At 41.8% G+C, this 24,311-nt stretch overlaps 1 protein-coding gene across 1 annotated transcript; it reads left to right on the plus strand.

The window, feature by feature from the left end:
* The first annotated feature begins 173 nt into the window (after window positions 1-173).
* On the plus strand, window positions 174-12,189 carry ZBTB24 (zinc finger and BTB domain containing 24). The gene is given in 8 exon segments (XM_088053484.1): window positions 174-348; window positions 2,837-3,836; window positions 4,223-4,390; window positions 5,550-5,633; window positions 6,334-6,417; window positions 8,638-8,719; window positions 9,605-10,356; window positions 10,359-12,189. Coding segments are annotated over 7 exon segments (2,190 nt in total). The 5' UTR covers window positions 174-348; window positions 2,837-2,863; the 3' UTR covers window positions 10,406-12,189.
* The last annotated feature ends 12,122 nt before the right edge of the window (window positions 12,190-24,311 follow it).

Genomic DNA, 24,311 nt, shown 5'->3' on the forward strand with positions numbered 1-24,311 from the left:
GTGCGGCGGCGGCGGCGGCGGCGAGCGGTGAGTGGTGAGTGCCGGGCAGGGCGGGCGGCAGCCGGGCCGGGTGCTCCGGGCCCGCGGCTCTGGCGGGGCAGCGCCCGCTCCCTGCTCCTGCCCCAAGAGGGACGAGAGGCCTTCCCTTGAGGGGCGATCCGAAGGGCTCTCACGGTGCGCGGGGGGCGGCGACCCGCGAGGTGCCCTTGGCCGTGCCCGTGTCGAGGCCCAGCCCCGGGCCGTGCGCTGCCCCCCGGGATCACCTCTCGGGGGCACCTGAGCTCTTCCACGGCTGGACCAGAGCGTGTATCCGAACGCACTGCCGGCAGCGTGGGGCCTTCTGCTGAGGTATAGCCTCACTCTAGAATGGTGAGGGGTTTTTAGGGAAGGCGGGTGGTTAGGATTTTGCAGTCAAAATATTAATGCTGTCATCTGGTTAAACACCGAAGTCCTTCGTGCGATCAGAACTCACAAAACGGCCACCACCTTGTCTGGAACACGTGCGGATGTTAGGGGATGCCTGCAGGCAGAGTTGGCAGCAGCCGTCGAGGAATTCTTGTAGTGCACGATAAGGCAGATTGGGTAACACCTGCAGCTGTGCTTTAAGGTGCTCCAGCAACAAACATCAGGCTCACATGCTCCGGAAATTAAAGCTCCCAGATAAAACAATTCGACTCCGCCGTGAATTATTTGGTAGGTGATTTGGGCTAAAGAATCCCTTTCACTACCTCAGTAGCATTTAGGTATCTTCTGTAGGTAGTGTCTGCTGTTTCAAGGAGCATTTGTTCAGGTGATTGAAACTGTTGGAGTAACTACATACAAATATGCAAATTTATATGCGTTTAATATGACACTTGTATAAATTAGGATATAACAAGTAGCTAATCCATGTTATCTCTGGTTTAGCTGAGCTTTGTAAATAGGATCTTTTGGGCATATCTCTTCTGTAATATTTGTTGGATTCTTCTGAAATTGCTGGATCTTTTTTTTTATTAATTTTTGCAAATTTACTATTGAAGAAACTTAGCAAGTTACATTGATTATTAATGGATACCTTAATGAACCCTCTATTAGATACAACCCTTCAAAACACTGCTGTTTCTGTATTTGTACTGCCTACCTTCTTAGGCTGAAGCTTAGTAAAGCTAAAACTGTTAAAAAAGTGGAAGTGTTTAAAAAAATTAAAAAAGAGAAATTTTCAGAAGGATAGTTTGGGTTAAAAGAAGTCATGAAGTCCTGACACGTTGATACCAGTGAAGTTTTAACACAGAATCACTAGGTTGGAAAAGACCTTCGAGTCCAACCCATGCCCTAACACCTTAACTAAACCATGGCATCATTTGTTACAGGATTTCCTAGCCTTTTCCCTGAGTAAACGGCACTGATCAAACTGCAGTTGACCTTTTTTTTCCAGTGTAGTGGGTTGGTGCTGGGTGGACACCAGTACCCAGCAAAACCAGTCTGCCACTCTCCTCCTCAGGTGGGCAGGGGACAGAGAATATAATAGAAGCTCATGGATTGAGATAAGGACAGAAAGAGATTGCTCACCAGTTTCCAGCACAGGCAAAACAGACTTGACTTGAGGAAATTTCTTTATTGTCAATGAGATCATGTTGGATAATGAGAAATAAACCCAGATTTTTAAACAGCTCACCCCAACTTTCCCTTCTTTCCAGGCTCAGCTTTAATCCTAGTTTTCTCTACCTTCTCCCTCCAGCCAGGCAGGGGGATGGAGAATGGGGGCTGCAGTCCGTTCATTGCACATTGTCTTTGATTCTCTTTTGATTATTCACACCCTTCACCTGCTCCAGTGTGGGTCTCCCACTTTTTCCCCAAACTACTTTAGCCTGAGTCCTTCCCATGGGCTGCAGTTCTTCACAAAATGCTCCAGCTTCTACAGGTGCAGTCCTTCAGGAACAGTCTGCTCTAGAATGGGTCCTCCACAGGGTCACAAGTCCTGCCACCAAACCTGCTCTGGTGTGGGCTTCTCTCTGTGAGGCCACAGGTCCTGCCAGGAGCCTGCCCCAGCGCAGACTTCCCACAGGCTCCCAGCCTCTTTCAGGCACCACCTGCTCTGGTGTGGGGCCCTCCAGGGGCTGCAGGTGGATCTGTGCTCCACCATGGACTTCCATGGGCTGCAGAGGCACAGCTGCCTCACCATACTCTGCACCAGGGGCTGTGGGGAAATCTGCTCTGGCATCCAGAGCACCTCCTGCCCCTCTTTCTCCACTGACCTTGGAGTCTGCAGGGCTGCTGTTCCCACATATTCTCACTCCTTTCTCCAGCTACAGTTGTGCACATTTCTTTGTCCCTTTTAAAATCTGTTATCCCAGAGGTGATGCCACCATCAGCTGATGGGCTCAGCCTTGGCCAGCAGTGGGTCCATCTTGGAGCCAGCTGGTGTCGGCTCTGTAAGACATTGGGGAAGCTTTTCACTGAAGCCACCCCTGTAGCTGCCCTGCTACCAAAACCTTGCCAGGCAAAGCCAGTGCTGTACTAAGGAGCTGTGACCAAGAGTTGTTTCTATCTGATTGTTTTAGTTTCAGAAGCTAGGGTACCCATTTTTTAGATAATACGGAATTCACAGTACATCAGTGATAAAAAAATGATAGGCAGTAATTCTGATCTAAAAAACTATGTAGCCTTTTCATAGGATGTAAAAATAGATTTTGAAGAAATTCCATGTCTGCAATAGTATTGATTTTTCAAACATTCAGAGGATTCAGAATTGCTTTAGAAAATCTTGAACTCTGTTACTGGTATAAAAAATGATACTTGGGTTTAATAATGCCAACTTTTAAAATAATTCTTTACTAAAGCTATTCTGTTCTTCCAGGCACCTCCTTTAATACTCATAAGTAAAATGGCAAAAACAACTGATCCTTCTGAGAAACTGATTATCCACTCCAAAGCTCACAAAGATACCATTCTAGCTAATTTTGAGGAACAAAGAAAAAAGGATTTTCTTTGTGACATTACTCTGATAGTGGAGAATGTGCAATTCAGAGCTCATAAAGCTTTGCTGGCTGCCAGCAGTGAATACTTCTCAATGATGTTTGTAAATGAGAGTGAAATAGGGCAATCAATTTACATGTTGGAGGGAATGGTCGCAGACACCTTTGGAGTTCTGCTAGAATTTATCTACACTGGTTGCCTCTGTGCTAGTGAGAAAAGCACAGAACAAATCCTGGCTACTGCACAACTTCTGAAAGTGACTGACTTGGTGTGGGCCTGTACAGACTACCTAGAAAGCCGCAGCCCTGGTAGCACATTGCCAGCTCCAGCTGAAAGTGGAGCCTCTGTTGTTGGAAGTGACAGGAAAAAAGATGATCCACCAAAGCGAAAACGGGGGCGACCAAGGAAAATCAAGGTTGTCCAAGAAGAAGAAGAAGAAGAAGAATTGGGAGCAAATTCCACTGAAGATGGGCAGCTGAGAGAGAACAACTCCGTGCAAAATGAGCAAAATTTTATGAAAAAAGACACTGAAGTAGAAGAAACAGTCGCCAGTGAACAGGCTTCAGTGAGAAAAGATGGAGAAGAAACTGAACCTGCTTGTGGATCAGAGGCTGCTGTTGATCTGTCAGCTGAGAAAGACGAAAACTACGATCCCAAATCTGAAGGAATACAGAGCACTCAGAGCCGTTACAGCAAACGTAGAATAAGGAGATCAATCAAACTAAAAGATTATAAACTTCTTGGGGATGAGGATGAGAAAGGACTGGCAAAGAGAAGTGATGGAAAAAGAAAACGTGCAGGTTCAGAAGCTCGCTGTAAAGACTGTGGCAAAGTATTTAAGTATAATCACTTCTTGGCTATTCACCAGCGAAGCCATACAGGTAGGCCTTCAGAGACTGCTGCTTTTGGGTTAGGTTTAATGATTTTGCCAAATGTGACTGTTGAAATGTTGTTTGTTGACTACAGCAAGAATTTCCAAAATAGCATGCTGATCCAAATTACGATGTGTTCTGTGTTTGCTTTTTATTGTCAGCAGATCTCAGAATCCAGTCTCACCTAGATTTTAGTGTAATTAATTATTTAGGCACTGAATTATATGGCGATAGCTAAAGAATTATTTTATTCCTTTGTGAAGCTTGTCTCTTTACCACTAATCGAGACTAATTTTTTCAGTAATTACAACATTGCAGTGCATCTCACTGTCAGCTTAGAACATCTAGTGAGAAATGATGCATTTATGCCTAAAAATGTTATCTTTTTCTTTCAGGGGAGCGCCCTTTTAAGTGCAATGAGTGTGGCAAAGGCTTTTCCCAGAAGCATTCTCTTCAAGTCCATGAGCGGATGCACACTGGGGAACGGCCATACACATGCACCATTTGCAGTAAGGCTCTGACAACAAAGCACTCTCTTCTGGAGCACATGAGCCTACATTCAGGTAAATACTTCAAGGCAAATGTAGCTCTCTGCTGCAAGAATTTGTCTTTCTGAAACAAAGGTACTTCTGCTCTGTCTTGTGTGTTCTGGTGTCACGTTCCACTGCGGGAAGCTGCAAGGAGTTCTTTTAAAAAAGGATGGTCAGGAACGAAATAATGTCAAACAGGACAAACATTGTATCTGAGAACCATTTATTGGTAATGAAAAAACAAAATGAAAAGGAGTTATCTTATTAAAGAGAGCTAGAAAAAACAGAACAAGCAGAAGAAAAATGGAAAAGAAATGGGGGGAGACAGAGGGCTTCACCCCCTTTCCCTCACACCGGAGTCAGGGAGTGTCTCGATGTCCTGAGGTGGGGCTGTGCACGCTGCCTGCCTGTGCACGGCTCCTGCCATGATGGGCAGTCAGGCAGGAGGTCCAGAGCCCTGGACCAGAACCCTGGATATGGTCATGGAAAGGATTGCAGCAGTGGGCATGGTTGGATGCAGGGGGTTCAAGCAGGGACACTGGGACAAAGCAGGCAGGGAGTTGGTCAGGGACACATGGAGGCAGGACAGATGTGAGGGTGAGCAAGAGCCAGCGAGGGCAGGAGAGCCAAAAGGCAGGCTGGGGCCAGGGCAAAAAGCATAGGACTCAGAAAACCCTGACTCAAAAGCAAGTTTCAAAAAGGCCCTCGAATCACCAAGCCTCAAAAGCAAAAGCACAGTCTCAAGAAAGCCCCAAGCCAAAAGCCCAACTCAAAAAGCAAATTTTAAAAGCCCTGGGGCTTGTGACAACTTACTTTTCATGCCCCTGGCTCCTCCCAAAGTCCACCTGCTGACAGGAGACCATAGGCCCAGTCCAATGTTCTGGTGCAGTCCATTGGTAGAGACCTTTTGCCATCTGACTGGAGAATGTCTTCGGTGTTCCCCTGCTGACTGCCTGCCCCATGTGAGACATGAACCAGGAAAAGTCTTCCCAGAGAAGGTTTTCCTCCATCTTCTCCTAGCTGCCTCCTGGATGTGGCACATTTTCAACCCCTCCCCCATGTGCCTCTGACAACCATTGTTGAGGCAAATCAAAACTGAATCAGCTCCTCACAGCTTGCTTGTGTATTTTATTTATTTCCTTACACTTGCTTTGGACGTGGCTTACATTTTAATAAGTGATTTTCTCTACAGGGCAGAAAGCTTTTACCTGTGATCAGTGTGGGAAATACTTCAGCCAAAAGAGACAGCTCAAGAGCCATTATCGACTTCACACAGGTATAACAAGTTTGGGTTTAGGACCTGGCTTACAGTCCATGCTGATTTGTCTTCCTAAAGATTGACTTAGGCTGAAAGTTCTTCCTCAGTGATTTATTTAGTCTCTGCTGCCTTGATGTATCCTATCTTGGTATAATAGTGGATATGGTGAAGAAGACATAATGGTGTATAGTAAATGGAATGTATAGAAAAATATTTAATTGAGAAGGGCTTTTATGATGATTAAAAATTAGTTACACTGTAATTTGACATACAACTTGATAATTTTAGCCCTGCTACCCATGCTACATAGAAGCTGGGAATTGTATAAACGATCTGCTGCCTGTCTCTGCTTCCTGGTGTGTAAATTGCATTGTAATTGTCCACTACTTCTGACTAGTAAGGGCATGCAAACTTTAGGAAGTGCTCTTCTCACTTCTGGAATGGGATGGAGATACACACAGAGGATGTGGTGGAGAAAATCAAAATTTACAATGCTTCAAGAGAAGGTGTTTTTCAGTTCCCTCTTTTCCTGTGGTAATACTAAATTGGAATATAGGAGTGTGGCAATTAAGATAGGGAGGAAGCAGTGAATCACCTTTTGTTTTATCTCTATATTATATCAAAGTGGTTATTTTACAGGAAAGTGCTTTAACAAAGATCACTGAAGAAATACAGGGGATCAATTATGCACTGACACTTTTTTTGTTATTGCGACAAGGCCGTTCACTGCCGGAATGTAACCAGTGTCGTCGCAAATTCATGGATGCAGCTCAGCTAAAGAAACATCTAAGGACACATACAGGTAATGTTGTACCTTGGGTTTTGTGGGGTTTGTGTTTTGTTTTTTCTTGAAGTTACATGGACAAAACAATGTTAGGCAAATTACACTTGTCTCTGTGGAATGAACTTCTGCTGTATTTGTATGTAATGATGCCTGTCTTGCTAATGAAGAGATTTGACAGCAAGAATGCAGGAGCACAAATAAGCTTGTGTTACAGCAGCACAGAAGCAGTGCCTTTTACAGGAAGGGGGCTTTTTTCCCCAGTTTTATAAAATCTGCAGCAGAAAATGCCAGTTAGCTTTCCTGTGGCAGAATCCTGGACTGAGAATTCAGTTTGTAGGGAGAGTTGTAATCCAGCATGTATTTGGCTTGCAGTGAGCTGACAAGTAGCAGGAAGTGTGTGTCCTAAATGAATTAAACACCTCTGTCTGTGAGGGATGTTTGCTTATGAAAAGTGTTGTGACCAGAAAAATAATTATTTCCATTTAGCTTTTACTGCACTGTAATAAAGCAGATGTTGACAGGAGATGGGCTGGGAGGGATAATTTAATGCAAGTGCGTCAGAGGGTGTTTTAAGAGATTTAGAGGGCAAGCTGATCATGAATCACTGGATAACAGAGATAAAAATATTGATCTATCCTCTCATAATAACAAGGCATAAACTTAATCAAATTCTTTCCTTTAAAGGGTAAGTTCATAAGGTGACATGTGAATAATTTTGTCTTTTAAAGTAACTAGAAACAGTAGCGATTTCCTCACAAAATCAAATTATTCTTAAGTGTGCCACTTAATTGTTGTAATACATAACTCAGTCTCAAGCATCTTAATCTCATTCATTTCCTCCTCTTTTCTAAGTGAAAAAGATTTAAATTTTCTGGGATATGCTGAGGTCAGAATTCGTGCTTCTGGGAGTTTTTGGTTATCCAGAATAGTGTTAACATGCGATACTTACTTAATTTTGTATTGAGGAGAACACAGCATTGAAACAACAAGAGTTTTTTTTATCTGAAGCTGATACATGTCTATAAATGTAATGGGAAATGAGTTTAGGGTGGGAAGTGAGAAGAGGAAGCTTACTAGCAAGGTAAGTTGCAAAAATGTGAGCTAAGCTGAGTTTTAGCAGAAACTGGCTTGCAATATATTTTGCTTCTAGAAAAGACAGGCAAGATACCAGTATTAGTTATGTAGAAATAATAATTGATCTGTGCCATCTCAAAGGCAAAGTAAAATTCCAAGGCCAGGTGTTAACATAGATACAACTGTTCTCCTTTGGCAGCAGTTTGGTAACACTGAGTCATAACAATACAGTCTTCTTGGGAAGTTACTCCATTTTCAGTGGCAAGCTAGGGCTGAATGACCAGAGGTCCCTTCTGACAAGTATTTTTTGTTCTCTCATCTTTTATCCATGCCCTCCAAAGCCACATGAAAGCTGCTAAGCATTGCAGTTCTATGCTAAATGGGAAGCTTCCTTGGAAACTGGCTGCTGCCCAATCCCTGGCTTTGGTGTGCTTTGATGGTGTGAATTATCACAGTGGTTTTCTGGATTCTCGTGTCTAGTGTCTCAAACCTCAGTGCTACAAGGATTTGCTATGGTGTGAATTAAGATTTGCTTTGGTTGTGTAGTATCTGTTTCTTCTGAACCTTCTTATAATTTAATTTGGCCTCTCTGCTTCTATTCAATTAGACATCAGAATTCCAAATGCACTTAAAAAAACCCAACAAATAAAAAAAATCCCCAAACAAACTCATATTTTATTTAACTCATGATAATTTAATGTTCCCAGAATATCATAAGCCTATTGTGATGGAGCCTTATAGAAAGCCAGGCAAGTTGTTAAGATAATGGATTCATTTTCCAGCTTTGGAAGTTTGGGGTTACTCACCTGCATAGTGCTGCATGTGAATGTGGCATTAATGCCAGGGTTCAGGGACAGCCTTTTTCAAAGTGTTTCTGTTCCATATGGAACACCCACATCTGTGCCATAGGTACAGCTTTTTGTTGCTTTGGGGGCTTGGATCACCTAATGCTTCACCTTCAAAGGGGAAAAATGCTAGAGGTGTACATTTAAAATATTATACCCTCATTTTGACTAGCGGGTTCATTCCATTTTGGATATCTGCTGAGCCATGGCAGAAGCGTGAGTGAGCACACTTGATACTGTGTATGGTAAAATACAAAATATTTTTAATGTATTGATTAAAAGTGCTATTTATAAAGGGAAGTCACATTCTTTTTGATAGGTGAGAAGCCATTCACTTGTGAGATTTGTGGCAAGTCATTTACAGCTAAAAGTTCACTTCAGACTCACATTAGAATTCACAGGTAAAGTATGTCTTTTCTCATTACAGTCTTTAAAAATGTAACTTCTAATTTTATAACTTGTATGTAGTGCTTGTTTAATTATAAAACAGTCAGACTTGTTTGCATTTTGAGCAATTGTTAAAAATTTAATATTTTTGCTTAATCTATGTAAGGAAAAAATAGGTAGTGTAAAGTACTGAAGTCCTAAATACTCATGCACCAGGATATTGTAAGAGTCTTCTTTGGTGTTTTGTGTCTGTTCACTGACAGTGTATACTTACTGTTATACTATTTTTGTGAAGATTTTACTGTAAGTTTTGTCTGACAGCAAACCAGTAGCCATAGTGTGTAAAGGTTATTTGAGCATTGTCCTGTTAGTCTGTGAGCTATCCTGTTTCTTTCATAGCATTAGTTTTCTTTTACCCCTGTCAGGGCAATTCATTCCATGACATGTTCGATTTTAAATCACTGGAGAAGTTTTGTCTAAGAAAACACATGCAGTAAAATTTCTTATCCTTTTGACACAGGCAGGAAGTTAGGATTTGTATGCTGAACTTTTTAAGCTCACACTGTTAATGCATGTTCTTAAAATGGTCAGTGCTTAGAATTCTGCAAAGTTGTTGCATTCTTGTCAAGGTCTAGCAGCATGGAGCTTGTACCTCTGGTTTTATGAGAGAAAGGCAGTTATCTCTGTAGTTCTGGAGTATATACTAATTGTACAGCTTGTGAAGTCAAATAGAAATAATCAGGAGGTCAAACAGGATGTTTTTAATGACACCATCCCTTATGTACTTAAAATTTAGAAAAACAATGTAATCATTTAAGTATTTTATTACAGAGTAAGTTTCAGAAAGCAGCATTGTCAAAGTGAATATTTTAATGACATCAAATTCTTTCCTTTTGCAGAGGAGAAAAGCCATATTCTTGTGATATATGTGGAAAATCCTTCTCTGATTCCAGTGCTAAGAGAAGACACTGTATCTTACACACAGGCAAAAAGCCTTTTGCCTGCCCAGAATGTAGTTTGCAGTTTGCTCGTCTGGACAATCTGAAGTCGCATCTGAAAATTCACAGCAAGGAAAAGCAGTTTCAGGAAGTCAGCACTGCCCCAAGCACCAACGCTCATCCAGAAGAAGTGAGAAACATTCTCCAGCTGCAGCAGTACCAACTTGCCACCTCGGGAGGGCAGGAAATTCAGCTGCTAGTTACGGATGCAGTACACAACATCAACTTCATGCCCAGCCACAATCAAGGCATCAGTATTGTGACTGCAGAAAATGCCCCCAGCATGACAACAGAGCAGGCCGCGAACCTCGCGCTCCTTGCACAGCCTCCACAACAGCTGCAAAACTTGTTACTTTCAGCTCAGCAGGAGCAAGCAGAACAAATCCAAAGTATCAATGTGATTGCAAACCAAATAGAGGCTGCCCAGTCTGAACAAATGCATGTCATAACTCTTTCAAAGGAAGCGCTAGAACATCTCCATGCTCATCAAGGACAAAATGAACAAATCCACTTGGCGGGATCTTCACATCCAGCTCAGCACGTGCAGCTGGCTCAGGAATCAAGCCAGCAGTCTCATTCTAGCCACAATACAGTTCCTTCCCATCAAGTCAATGAAGAACAGAATCAAAGTGTACTTGTTTCTGAATCCCATCAGTAAATGGGTCATCTCATGAGCATCCTATCCAAGGACAGGCTTTCTGAAATGCTTGTTTGTCAGCAGAGGGCTAGGACAGAGAATGCTTCTCATCTAGACAGGAATTACATGTGTCACACTTTTTTGGTTTTTTGCAAGATAAGCTATCCAAAGATGCATTTCTTGGTGATTTTGGATGAGTGACAGTTTTTGTAACCACATTTTTTTAGACTATTTTTTTTTTCTGGACTGGTATTTCTTTACCACTTAGTCCATACCTCAGAAGCAATTAATGTGGGGTTTTGTGCCTCATACACATCTCTGCCTCCTGAGGAGATATTTAGCCCTTATTTGCATTGCTGTGTGACTCTCCAGAGAAGTTCATCTTGCTGGTAGGAGAACAATGTTTAGGACATCTGCTGGTCACAGAGTACCGCTTCTCTGACAAACTTAACATTATACCTGAGCTGCTGTCAAGCTTAAGACAACCAGTACTTTTTGCAAAGCTAACACCATATGTCTTACATTTAATGAGCTTTCTCTCTGCAGGTTAACATATAGTTCTCTATATAATCATTCCCTGAAGTGCATTATGAGTTTCTGACTACCAAATTCATTTGGTTTGGGTTGAAACTGTTGCAGCCTTTAACCAGCCCTGAATCTTCCCTCCTGTTTACTGTGTGCTGTACACATTTTGCTCCTCAGAAAGGTTTAAGCCATTGCACTTGAATAGTGGCAATGAGATGTGATGGTTACACTGGAGAACTGAAACCCCCAAATTCTGCTCTGTTAGTTCTACCACTCGCTCTCTATGTGACTGTGGGCAAGGTAGTTGACCTCTGTGCCTTATTTCATCATCTAGTAAGTGGGGATAGTGTTCACACACCTCTGCCAAGCACTTTGAAGAGCTCTTGATGTTAAAGGCACTGTCTACTGAAGTACAAAACTCTCTTCCTGAAAGGATTCTGTCTAAGCTTAGGAGCCACTGTATATTTAAAGTGTTATTTTTTGTACTTTTGAGAGAAGAACCTAATCTTACTTTAATATATGTTAAGACTGGTAATTGTTTATGTGAGGATTCAATGAAGAGCATCACTTCAGAGCATAACAAGTTACATAAATGGGGCACATCACTTAAAGTTGTACAACTATTTTTGTTGACTGAATTAGATGTGTACAGATTGTTTTCAGTGACTGACTGCTAACAAAAAAAAAGATTTGACATTGTAATAAAATGCCTTGCCAAAATACATGCTTTCTGTTTTCAGATTTGACTACTGGTAACACCTTTGCATGGTTGGACTGGTGTGTCAAAGTCCAGATAAAATGCCACTGTTACTTAAAAGAACATGCTCAATTGTCACTTAAGCTTTAAAATGTCATACTTGTAATTTACATTGATATTTTATGTTATAACAAATGAAAAATTCTAAAAAACATGGTGAATTTAAAAGCAAAATTATCCACATTTTTTATAAAATCCCTTGTTCCAAGTCCTGACTACTTGGCCGGCTCCTGACTGCATGCTGCAGAAGTTTAGCTAAGATGTCTTCAACGTACTGGATCACTTTTATATAAATGAATCATGATAAGGGTAGACATCATAAAGAGGATAAAATCATAATGGAAATAAATCAATGGAAAAAAAGCCCCAAATCCAAAAAGCAACAAGCCATCCCACAGCAAAGGTGTTTAGGCTTTTCACCTTTCCTCTCAGAATGGAGAAATAAAATCCGCATACTTTCTGCTACCAAAGTGAACCAGCATATTCTGCAGTTCTGCCTGAGAAGCTTGAAGTCTTGGTGTTGTAAGAACAGATAAATAAATACAGTAAAGCCTGTTACAACACTTACGACAATCTTGCTGATTAATTGTATAAGCTTAAAGTAAATATTCTGGCAATTTCATCCTACAACTTCTGCTTTTATCTAAAACATTGTACAGTGCAGCCAGAGTACTGTCTGGTCATAAGTTTACAGGAACTTTCACAGAATTAACGGGCGTATATATTGATAAATCCTGAAATGCTTAAAAACAGGTTACAAGCTAAATTCTGAGGCTACCAGTAAAGGAAGTGCTCAATACTTCTTTTTTGAACTTTGTTTTGTTTGCTGTGCAATTATCCTTGCAGGATTCAGTTCCATGCTGCAGTTAAACTCAGGACACTTGCACATAGTGATTTCTCAGTGCTTTCCCTGTAACTAAAAGGCCTGAAGTTTGGTGTTTGGAATCCTGTTTTGCTTTTCTGCAGATTACCAGTGAAGAAATGAGCTGCTGTAAATAGCAGAGCAATGACTAATCTTGCACCCTGCATTGCTTAAGCTGTCAGCACATATTGTAGCTTGCACTCAAGAAGCTGGCGTGGCTTCTCATATCACAAATGTTGCTTTTTGGACACCATTTGCTTCCTTTCTAGTGAATGCATTTCTGTTAAAAGATGAAAATTAATCCTTTTTCTGTCTGTGCATTTTTAAGGCTACAGCTGAAGTCCAGAATTGCTTTGAATTTGAAAGGAAACTCCTTTAGCTTTGTTTTTCAGTCCAGCTGCCACAAATAATGATTTAGGAAAAAAATACATCCCTTAGAAACTATGTTTCAGAACATCTCTCTAAATATCTTTACTCCTTAGCCAGTAAACACCTTAATGTTACTTTTTCTCATGTAAACTAAACCTAACAAATCTGTCTTGCTACTTTCTATGTTAAAATGAGATTAAGATTTTAGACATAAATGCAGGGCAGTAAGAGTACTACAGAAAGATCCAGTTTTGTGAGCATTTAACACCATTGTGTTTCCTCTGTTCAATTTGTAAGTTACCCAGTGCAGCTAAACTCTAATAGGATTTCACTTTTTCTTTTTTTCCCAAATGCAAGTTTATCAGATTCTGTGTTTTTCTGAAGATTTTGGTTGGTTCTCCAGGTGCAAGTTGAAACAAATCCCTAAGAGGTAGAGCAAACACACTCTGGAGCCTGCATTTGCCTGTTGTGTGTGTAATTTCCCTGCTTGGCCTTCCAGTCCATCATCTTGGGTTTTGATAAATGAATATCAGAGTATTTATTTCATATGGGCTGTAAATGCAAATTACCCTGCCAAAAGGAAAAGAAAGTGCTTCTAGAGATTGTACAGCAATTTTCTCTTAGCATCTAAGAGGAAAACAAGAGGACTCTACCCCATCACAAACTTTTTCCAACTGAATGCCTATTCACAAGTTAAAATTAAGGATGTTGAGTCTGATGTTGATCTTGTCAGTTGCTGAGGAAAGAGTTTTGCTTGCATTTCTTGTTTGTGAAAGACTTGTTTCTGTTATAGCTGGTTAGTCATCATGATGAAGGTCATGGTTGGTGTTTGCTAATACCTATTCTGGTATGCTTGAATGTGGGTATTTTCAGTGTTTTCCCACTTCATCTTAACTGTGAAAGCTAGTATGGGATTCATTCCTAATTGCCAACCCAGTGCCTGTCTGAGCACAGCAGCTGGGTACATTTCCTGTCTCCCCATGTCTTCCAACTGCAGAGACTCCCCCTGACAGTATCATGTGTAAGTATCCTTATCCCAGAGAAGCTGAGTCTGAGCTGGGAGTGGCTGGGGAGAGGCTAGTTTGCACAGCAGGCATGCCCCAGAGAGCAGGAGCAGCCAAGGGTCCTTCCTGGGTACGCTTATCTTCGCATGGGCAGAAGTCCCATCTGTGCAGGCCTTTTTTCCAGTCCTTCTGCACTGCAGGTTCTCACCAAGAGCAGAGGAGGGAGAGAGAACGCCATATTCTCCAGAGCTATGACGCCAGGACCTCTTTTACTTCTTCATTAGAGACTAATTAAGGAGTCTGCTTCTTGCAGGGTTGCAGTCCCATGAGCTACAACAGTTATTTATGTTCTATCCCTTTTCAGATCCTCTGTAAAACACGGTGAACAATAAATGGTTTTCCAGAACAGAGGGACTACTGACCATATCTGTCCCAAGCAATTCTTCCAAATGGAAAAACCCATCCAGGCATATGCTCAGAATCCCACTGTGTAGTATGCTTACTGCTCATTTCTGGCTAATATTTTAATCCTACCTAATTGAAAGTATCTTCGGAATTGCAGGAAGCAAACTTTTGCTTTAGTTAGCAAACTTCCTACCCTGTCCTGCAACATGAGGAAGAACTTTCCTGTGTGACTGAGTGTACTGCAACACATTGCCCAGAGAAGTTGTGGAGTCTCCCTCACTGGAGATATTCAAGAACTGTCTGGACACAATCCATGTGCTCTGTGATGACCCTGCTTGAGCAGGGAGGTTGGACCAGATGACCCACTGTGGCCCCTTCGAACCTGACCCATTCTGTGATTCTGTGATTTTACTTGCCCTTCACCAAAATGTCTCTTGGTGACCCCTAGCAGCTCTCATTTAGTACCATCACGTGGGGGTCTCTCTCAAATATATATTTGTATATATATATATGTGTGTGTGTGCGTATAATTTTTTTTTAATTAGTCTGCTTTCTCTTCTGTTTCACAGTCCTTTTCAGATGCTATTTTGGACTAAAAGGAACTGAAACAGCTGCAGCTGCACCAGGTGGAGAAGTATGGACTAAGAAAACCCTCTAAGAATCACACAGAAGCAAAACTCTTGGGTTTGTGTGAGGGTATATGTACACCTTTCAAAGGACTTCAAGTTTCCAATAGCACTACTTCACAACCTTTGAAAGGCTTTCAGGATCATTGTTTAAAGGTGCTGCACAACCTCGTGTGCTTTCCATATTTTCATTCGTGGTAATTGTTTTCCTCTCTGAATCGAATGCAGCACAGCACATCTGCCACAGCTGGCAAGGAGAACAACACTGGCTAATTCACATCTAATTATTGCTACCCACAGAACATTTATCCTCATCTGAGCACTACAAATAGGCTGCAGAACAATATCATGTTGTCATAAACAGGTAATAAATAGAGTCTAAAATTAATATTAGTCATCCAGTTCAGGATTTTAATATATGTCATTTTCATAATTGGCAACACGTTGAATAGAATTTAATGTACGTGAATTACCAAGTGATGAGAAAAGAAATGGAGAAATAGAAAAAAGTAGATTGAGACAACAAGTAATTGGTGGTTCTTGGCATGCTCTTTTTATAAAAAAAAACACCCAATGTAAATTTTCAGAAAACAGTCCTGTTATGCTTGTTAGGCTAACCATTGCTTTTCTTTTTGACTTTGACTCTCAGTTGACTATTACCAGTATATTTATAGTAAATTCCTTTTCTTTCCCACAATGACAGTAAGAATGCCTAGAGATTGCCAGTTAAAAAAAAAAAAAGTAATTTTTTTTTCAAAGAAAAGGGATTAATGGGAGCCAGCCCTATGTATGTGCAGAGTTAAATTTCAAGAACAGGATTTCTTGTGTGTAAATTTAAGCACATTTACAAAATGCGGACATCAATCTCAGGTTGTTTTAAAAATAATATGTAGTGGGTTGCTCTGTGTTTAATCCTTAAATGTTGTGGTGCAAAAAGGAGAAAAGAGATGTTTTAAAAAGCCCAATAAGCTTCAGTTGTATTAATCTGTATCAAGCTAAAAATATGGAAGTAGGGAAGATAGCCAAGACAATATTTTCTGAAGCTGATTTTATATTTGAGTCTGGGTACGATGCTTCTGCTCTGGACTTTACATGAGGTTGCTATAGATTTTTTTGGCTATAGAGAAAGCCATATGGTCTGGCTACCAAAATTAGATTCTGCTTAGCTTACAGCCTACAGAGGCTCCAGCAGCCGTGCTGCCAGCCTTTGAGAGGAGGAAGGAAAGGGCTTTTCTTTGCATCACTCAGTCAAAGCCCACAAAACATCCCTACATTTGCATGTGCTGCTTGCAGTTACCTACTGTTACACCTCAGCTCATGCCCAGGACCTGGCTGTGAATTAAAACTGCCTTGTCTTACCATTTTAACATCTCCTTGTCCAGACTGTTCTATCTGCCTCATTTTTCTGCATTTTTTCAGCAAGAGAACATCATCACATGAAATGATAATACCTAGTGCACAGATCTTTCTGGCAGTGGAGCAATTGTGGTAGCTAAACATTAAGAATCTGATCTTCACAGTCTCTGATATTGCGAGGATGGAGCTCTTCAAATCCAGCACTGCTGTAAATCCCAACAAAACTCTTTAAAAAGCATTTCCCTAATGAATCACAGTAGGAAACTACCACTGAGCCAGACCAGAGAGACTTCAGGGCTACCTGGAGGAGGCCCATCTGCAACCTGTGATTTTTTTCTCAGTCTGGGTTTTTTATAGACATTGTAATTTAGCAAGATTTAGCTAAGAGGCTTTTTGGTTCTGACTCTGTGGTTATGTAAAAATGTATCACTTTATAAAGCCAGTGGGATATGCAGCTGGGGGAAAAGTGCTTATTGTTATTAAGATGAGAAATCAGTTGGTTTGGGTGTTTTAAATTTAACATAGGTTTGTTCTGCATGAAAATCACAACTGTCTCATCTGCAATAGGACTTTAACACATGAAAGTTCACAGTGCTCAGGGATGAAAAGTGACCTGACCCTGCTGTGCTGACAGAAGGCCAAGCTGAACCTACAGCTGTCCCACAAAGCAGCTTTTGCACGTGCTGCATGAGCTAAAAGAGAGCAAAGCTGCCGCGGTGGCACAAAGCTTTGCTGTGGGAGCCGCGACCCCTCTGGAACTGCTCGGTCCACGCGCTGCCGGCGGGAATGATGTCTCAGCAGTGCCCAGCAAATACAGCTGTGGGTAGGAGTTTTTGCGTCAAAAGGAGGCACACACTTTACACAGGGTGTAATTAAGCTGTAAATCTCATTGCCACAGAAATTTGTGGATGCCAGACTTTCCCATTTGCCTGAAAAGCAAAGAAGTTCAAATGGAAAAGAGCTGCCAGGGAGAATTAAACACAGAAATACCAGGAAATCCTTGAGCAGAAGCTCATTGGAGGCTGGGAGTGCAGTGGGGAAGCACTTCTCTCATGTTTGCTTTTACTTACCACTTTTTGCTCAGCATTTGCTATTAGCAGGAGGCTCTTCATCCTTTAAGTACTATTGACAGCATCCATCAAGAGCTCTGGAAAGAGCTGGCTTCAGTCCTCTGCTCCACCACATGCTTTCTGTGTAACCTGGTTTTCCTTCCTTCAGGAGAATAAATTGGAGCATTTTCTAACCTTTCACAGGGTTGAAAACTACTTACATTAGGCATAGGAAGTGTTTAGAAATGCAGGGTAAGGTGTGGGCTGGTGTCTGGTGTTTCCGTGGAGCTGGGCCCTGGTGACAGACTCAAACTCACGGTGGCCAGACTGCCACCAGCCAGTGGTGAGCGCCTGTGGCAGTGATGGTGGTGGGGCTGCTCCAGCATCTGGTTTTCCATGTGACCAAGTTTATGGCAGAGGTAACCCCTGGGCTTCAGCCCCAGCACCAGTTTGGAAGCCACAGGGAGTGGTGTGGGCTTGAAGCAAATTAATAATATCTATGTAGTCCACAAAAGCAATCTAATATTGTTTGCTACTGTAGAGGACTAATGATAACTGGACAATGTCTAAACAATGTAGCAAAACCAGACTTACAAAAAAAAAATAAATCAGTTTTTCTTAGTGCCTCATTCAGCTGAATGAAAGAGTAATTTCTCTCTTATCAATTCTCCCTTATCAATTCTCCTTTCTTACATACGTTAGTGGCCTTAACTTACCATAAAATCACAGCTGCATTTTCATCCTTCTTTCTTCTAACCTTACTCCCTCTGACAGTGCTTCTTTGGGGCACTGCTTCCATGGCTCAGCGCTGCCACTGCCGTAGCTCTCCCAGCAGGAGATGCTGGACATCAGAGCAGCAGCAATTAAACACACTGCATGAAATAATTCATAGGGAGACCATCTCCTAGAATAGAAGCAGGGCTCTGCCCAAAGGTCTGTCAAAATTTCACTAGTGAAACAGAGATGGAAATGGTTGTTCACCCAGGCTGATGGGCAACCCACATCTCTGACCTCAGCTGCTCATTGACAACCTTGTGACAAATACCTGTGATAACCATGGTCTCTGATGACTACTTTTACCTACCCTGCAGATATCATAACTGGAAAGGGAGGTGAAAGAGAGTCAGTTTATGGTCCTATTTTTGAAGGTATGTCTCCCCAACTATCTGACTCTGCAAATGGTGAATTTCCACAAAAATCAAGTTGTTGATCTTATTCATATAATACCCTGGGAACTGCTTTTCCTCTCCCTAAAGCAAAAAGGTTTGGTTTTCAGTCAGAATTATAATCTTGTATTAGCAAGAGCAGACTGCTTTAGTGAGAACACTTTTTGATCTGTAACCTTGTCTGTCCTTTTACGTCCCCTGCCTGAGGCTCAGCTCCACCAGCCCCTTGTCCTTGCCTAAATGAGAGCTGATGGTCACCCACTGCCTACTTCAAACTTCAAATACTCACCCTTTGTGGACAGGACTCTGGAAATGCAGAAGTGGATTAGCTACAGATCTCCAGGCACACCTACCACCTGTTTAAATGCATTTAAAGTAACAGAAGTCAGCTTTAGCTCTAGATTTCCTGGACCTCAGGCAGCTTCTCAGGCTTGGGCAGGTGTCAGACATTGCTGCCAGAAGCCTCAACTCCACAGATGGAAGGGCACCCATGAATCTCATATAAAAACCTGAAAGTCAAGAAATGACAAATATTACTTAGAGTTTAGCAGAAAATGTTCCCTCATACTGGCATAAAGTAATAAAATGTAAATAAAAAAGAACATTCTAACTTTTAATATTTAAGAAAAACAACCCATATAATTGACATAGGCATTTAGGATTTTCTGTTTAGATTAAATGCTACCCATTAAGACACTTTATGACAGTTAAAGCACTTTTGAAAATTATTTATGTTCCCTTATATAAAAGGTTTCCCACTGGCAATGGTGCAAACAATTTGAGCAGGCTGGGCAGCAGCCAACACTGAGATCACTAAAAGCAGCTGAAAAGTTTCTTTCCCAAGATGCTGAAGAGTCTGCCTTTGAGGAGAAGCTGCTCTCACCTCAAGGTCCCAGGTTAGATAGAGCAAAATGTAGTAGCACTGGCAAGCAGGAAAGCTGCTGGATGTAGAAGCCTGGTGTGGGGGATTTAAGGCACTAAATGCTAAGAGCTTCCTGGAGTAGAAAGAAAAAGGCAGAAGTCACTTTGATGCTGGAGCTCCTGGAACAGCAGCAAGCCCAGGCTCCCAGGGCACACATGTCTCCCAGAGAACATAAGCTGGTATTGGAAAAAAACAGGACTGGCTGTTAAATTGTTTCCAAGGTGGGTGTCAGCAAGGACTTGTAAAATTTGTAAATCCTCTTTTCCAGCAATGTTATCCAATGTATTTGTGGTAGAGCCCATCTTGCACCTTTTTCACCTTCTGTTTGGGTAAAAACAAGTTTGCACATACCCAGGCACCTCTGCACACAGGGGAGCTGTGGCAGCTTGGGTGCACTGTTTGACTCCAGCTCCGTCATCCTCTTCCAGGCGGAGCTTGTGCTTTCCCTGTGCTATTCAGGAAAGAAGTTGTCATGTCATGTGGGAAGGGGACAATATACTAAAAACTGCTCCAGTAATTTTAAGGTGCATTTCATTTGGAATCGGTCAACCTTGAATGTGTCCCTGCTAGAGTTTTGTTACCCATATTGCACATACTCCATGTGTTGATGCATTAGAGGAGGAGATTGCTACTTCTTGCTCTCCTCCTCTTTAATTAAAAGTTTCTTTCCACCCTTGAGAAAGGTGTTCCCTTGAGTATGCCTTTCTATTTTAAGGCTTAGATTGCTTTCCCGATGCTTCCCGCAAAACTATTTTATTCTGAGGGCAGAGGACAAATAACTTCGATATCTGAAAAGGGTGAGAGATGCCTCTATCAGCCGGTAATGTTCTGGGAGACTCTGTGCTTGGCATATGTCTGGGCACTGCAACCAGTGCCTGCTGGAATTAATGGGACACAACCTCATTTGACTGTAATGAGATGAGAGGACTGAGGCAATTACAGAGAATCACTCATACTGGAGCATCGTGTCAAAGGACAAAGCATCCCACTCCAAAATTAGTCTGCTGAAGTAATTTTGCAAGCCACAAGGCAGCAGTCAGTTAAAATTTAACTACCATTTTTATGAATCATTTTCTGAGAAAGGCTCTCAAGGTAATAAGAATTTAAAAAAAAGATCAGAAAAATAAAATCTAAATATTTCTTCACTTTCCTTAAAGCTTGTTGAGAGCTTGATGGAGCTATTGACTGCTTAGTGTGATCAGGTCAGATGGTGATGGAGGATGACAGGATCAGTGGAACCCCTGCTCCCCACCCCAAAGCCAAGCTCCTCTCCACAGAAAAGGAGTCAAGTCTGTGCCATAATCCCCAAACCCAAGCACGCCTAATGCTTTCTTCTCCCCTGTCATCACTCTTGAGAATCGTTTCTTCTCTCTCTCACGAGTCATTTCCCAGCCTTGTGGAGGATCCTCTTCACCTCCTCGCAGCTCTCACTCCCATCACCTGCCTCCTCTCCTCACCCTGGAAAAAAACTTCTACTCTGGGAGCAACCTGGCTTCCTTAACTCAGTATCTGCTCTCCATTTATTCAGCGCTGTCATTTTATTTAGATAAAGAGGTAACATACTCCCCCTCCTGTGCAAGTTGCCATGGGTTGGGAGCAGCTGGGTGTCCCACCCCAGCCAGCCATGTCCCACACTCATGGCCCTGACTGTGCTGACAGGAGTCTTGTCCTCTGCCACCAGCAGCAGCATGAGGGGAGGCAGAGCAGTGCTTGGAGCATCCTTTCTGCCTCCTACCTTCCCTGTCCATACAGTAGGAATAATCACAAGCAGCCACAGGGAATTGACATGATAAGAATCTTGAGCTACTCTGGTGACCAGCAACAGGGATCCAGAGTGCTTTTTTATGGGCACATTTTCATTAGCTTCTCTACTGGCTGAAAGATGGATTTAAACCAGACTTTGCTGGCATAAGACTTTGTTAAATAAACCTTTGAGGGAAATGGAAAAAGGTGAGTGTGAAAGAAGAAAAGGGAGCTTGAGGGAACTGGTAAAAGCAGAGAAGGGAGCACCACAACTGCAGCCTTTCATCCCCCAACTCTTTCCCTGGATGAAAGCTTCTCCATCCTTCACAAAGGAAGAGGAATCCTCGGGATGGCCAACAAGAATCACCATAGGAACAGCTTGCAGTTCCAAATCACCTTTCAGCCAGCTCCCCACATGGACAAGAAATATGTTACTCAAGCTAGAAAAAAAAAAAAGGAAGATACCAGGGCATCTCCAGGACCAAAGGTTACAAACTTGTGGCCGTAGAGCTCAGTGTCAAGCCAAAGGTGGGCCCTGACAGACAGGGTGGCATTTCACAAAACCTCCAGGCTCTGCTGTGCCCTCACAAGCTGAAAAACATTATTTTAGCAAATGCATACTAAAAGTTTGTTCTCAGCAGGTTAAACATATAGGACTAGCCTGTTAAATTTTTTAGATTTTCAGTAATGTAATAAACAAGAATATTCCTTTGAGCAGTTTGCTTGATGGAAGAGAACAAAATATTTAAGTATTACCACAGAGAGAAAAAGTCACACTGTAGCTTCCATGTTACCATGACACAGAAAGACAGCATCTTTAACGGTAGCAAAAAAGCATTACTTTCAAACCTACAGAGAAAAAAACAAAAGCTGGATATATTCATAACCAGCAACATTTAGTTCAAGTTGCTGCCTTGCCACTGGCCCTGTGCAATCTGAAAGATGTAGGATGATCCGTGATCTTATAGCCAGGCCCTCCTAAATCTGAGTGGGAGTTTAACCCTGAGGAAGCAAAAAGAAGCCCCAGTGTACAAGGACAGCTAGGTACTTTCCATCTGCTCTGTTCAGATTTTCTGATGTCTCCACTTGGACAAGGGACGCCTGCAGCATCCTCCTTGCTTGGTACCACTTTGCTGGATGGGGTGGGGTGGGATATGAGACAAAGCTTTATGAAGCTCTGCTGGCATCCATCACCATGCTGGCGCCTGCAGGAGGCACAGCTTGCCCTCCCACAGTGTGGGAAAAGGATAGGCTGAAAACCACAGAGATCGCAAAATGTTGGACTGTTTTCAGGATTCAGATTAGTGCTACGAAGGAAGGATATGAAGGATATTTCACAGGGAGTCACTTCTAATACTGTCACTTCTCACAGTGTCTCCTTACTTCATCTCAAAAGTACTGGCCATTTTGTAGCTGAGGCACGTGGAACAACACTTGTTTCTTTAAATAAATGTAGCTCCATAAAGCCGTAATATTTTTACCTCTCCTAAAATGCCAACTGGAGGCTACTTAATCAAGAACTGACAGCATACATTATGAAGAAGAACTTTCTACAGAGCGTAGTGGGTGTAGCCTGTCAGTAGGAAACAGGTGCCTGGGTTTGCAATGGCCCCAGACAAAACAGAGGCTTTGGATGGAGACAGATCCCATGTGCACTTTCTCCATCCTGTAGAGGCAAGTGATCATAGAGATCCTCCAAACACTGGAGGCTGTATCTAGATATAACAAAAAGCCTACAGTAGCCTGCAAGATAATTAACTGTGAGACTTGCAATTCATGATTCCCAGATGGTTTTCCCGCCTGCTGTAAGGTACAGCACTATTTCCCAGTCAGCTTTTTACAGACCACAATGACTTTCACTTACAGCAAAAATAAAACCATGTCATCTTGCACATGTGGCTTGGAAACATATTTTTTTTTGTCTTAAAAAGAAATGTTCACAAGGTGTTGAAAATTATTTTCAGAGGAGAAGAGAAAAGGACCTGTGAACATATCTCACCTACAATTTATGGGAAATAGTGTTAATATGATTATATAATTGGTAAAATGGTAATCTCAGCCAAAATGAAGAAGAAATATGTTTGTAGGACTGTGGCCTCAGTGAAGGCCAAACATTTGATCCTGCACTGATTACTATAAACTAAAACTAATGTCCTTGAAATCAGGTTTGGCTGCATGAGGCTAAAACCAGGAAATGTTAAGAGCAAGCAGAAGATTTAAATAATTACTTATAGCAGATGATGTCAATTTAAAAAAAAAAAAAAGTGACTACTGACACTGAAATAGAGAAAAATATTATTTATAATGTTATTGCAATACAGTTAAGGTTATGTGTGGATGTAAATGTATAATCCAAAATGATTACCAGTGTCAGTGATTTCTTACATGAATGATCTCTGTGACACACAGTGCAGACCTGGGGCATGGATGGCTCCAGGTGAGCATTAAAAGAAGAGAAGGTATGGGTAAGATCAAAATGCAGGCTGGAAAGAGAGGCCATAACCAAGTACACTGGAGGCTCAAAGGAAAGAGTACTCATTTGTGGAGCTTGGATGCAGATACAATGCTAAACCAGCCCTGCTCTGCCAGGGCAACCTGGACACCATCAGAGTGCAGCTCTCTCTGCCCTATTCCCAGCTCTGTCAAGAGTGCTGTGCTGAGTGACCTTTGCTCCTGGGCGCACTGTATGAGCTGCTAAACCTCACAGAACAGCGCTGGGGTAAGGTGGGAAAGGCTGAATTAGGGAAGTATTTGGAGAGACCTGATTTTGTCCAAGCTTAAGTCCATGGATTTCATGAAAAGTAACAATCTTATTTGCTAGATGGGAACAAATTTAACAGCAAATATAATCAGCAAATGTTTAACTGAATGCCTGAAGAGGGCATAGACCCAGACTGATCTCCAGCTGCTCCGAGTAGGAAGAAAATGTTAATTTTAGCAAGGGAATTTAGGTTTTTCTTTACTTATGCTACAAAACAAAAAGATTATTTAACCTAAAATACCTCTGTATATCTGCAGCTACCTAAGAAGCCTGTAACACATTTCATTCTTCCATTTTCTAAAGAATTCTGTAGTCTATACACAGACTACTGTATAAGAATTAAATCTTCTGTAGAGTTTGATTTCAGATTGATTTCAAATCAATCTGCCTAGAAAGTAATTTTTTTCACTTCATAGTTCTGGGTCA

Source organism: Pseudopodoces humilis, chromosome 3 (genome assembly GCF_049639895.1).
Source record: "Pseudopodoces humilis isolate 2021_Gansu_Grassland_sample_001 chromosome 3, ASM4963989v1, whole genome shotgun sequence".
NCBI lineage: Eukaryota > Metazoa > Chordata > Aves > Passeriformes > Paridae > Pseudopodoces > Pseudopodoces humilis.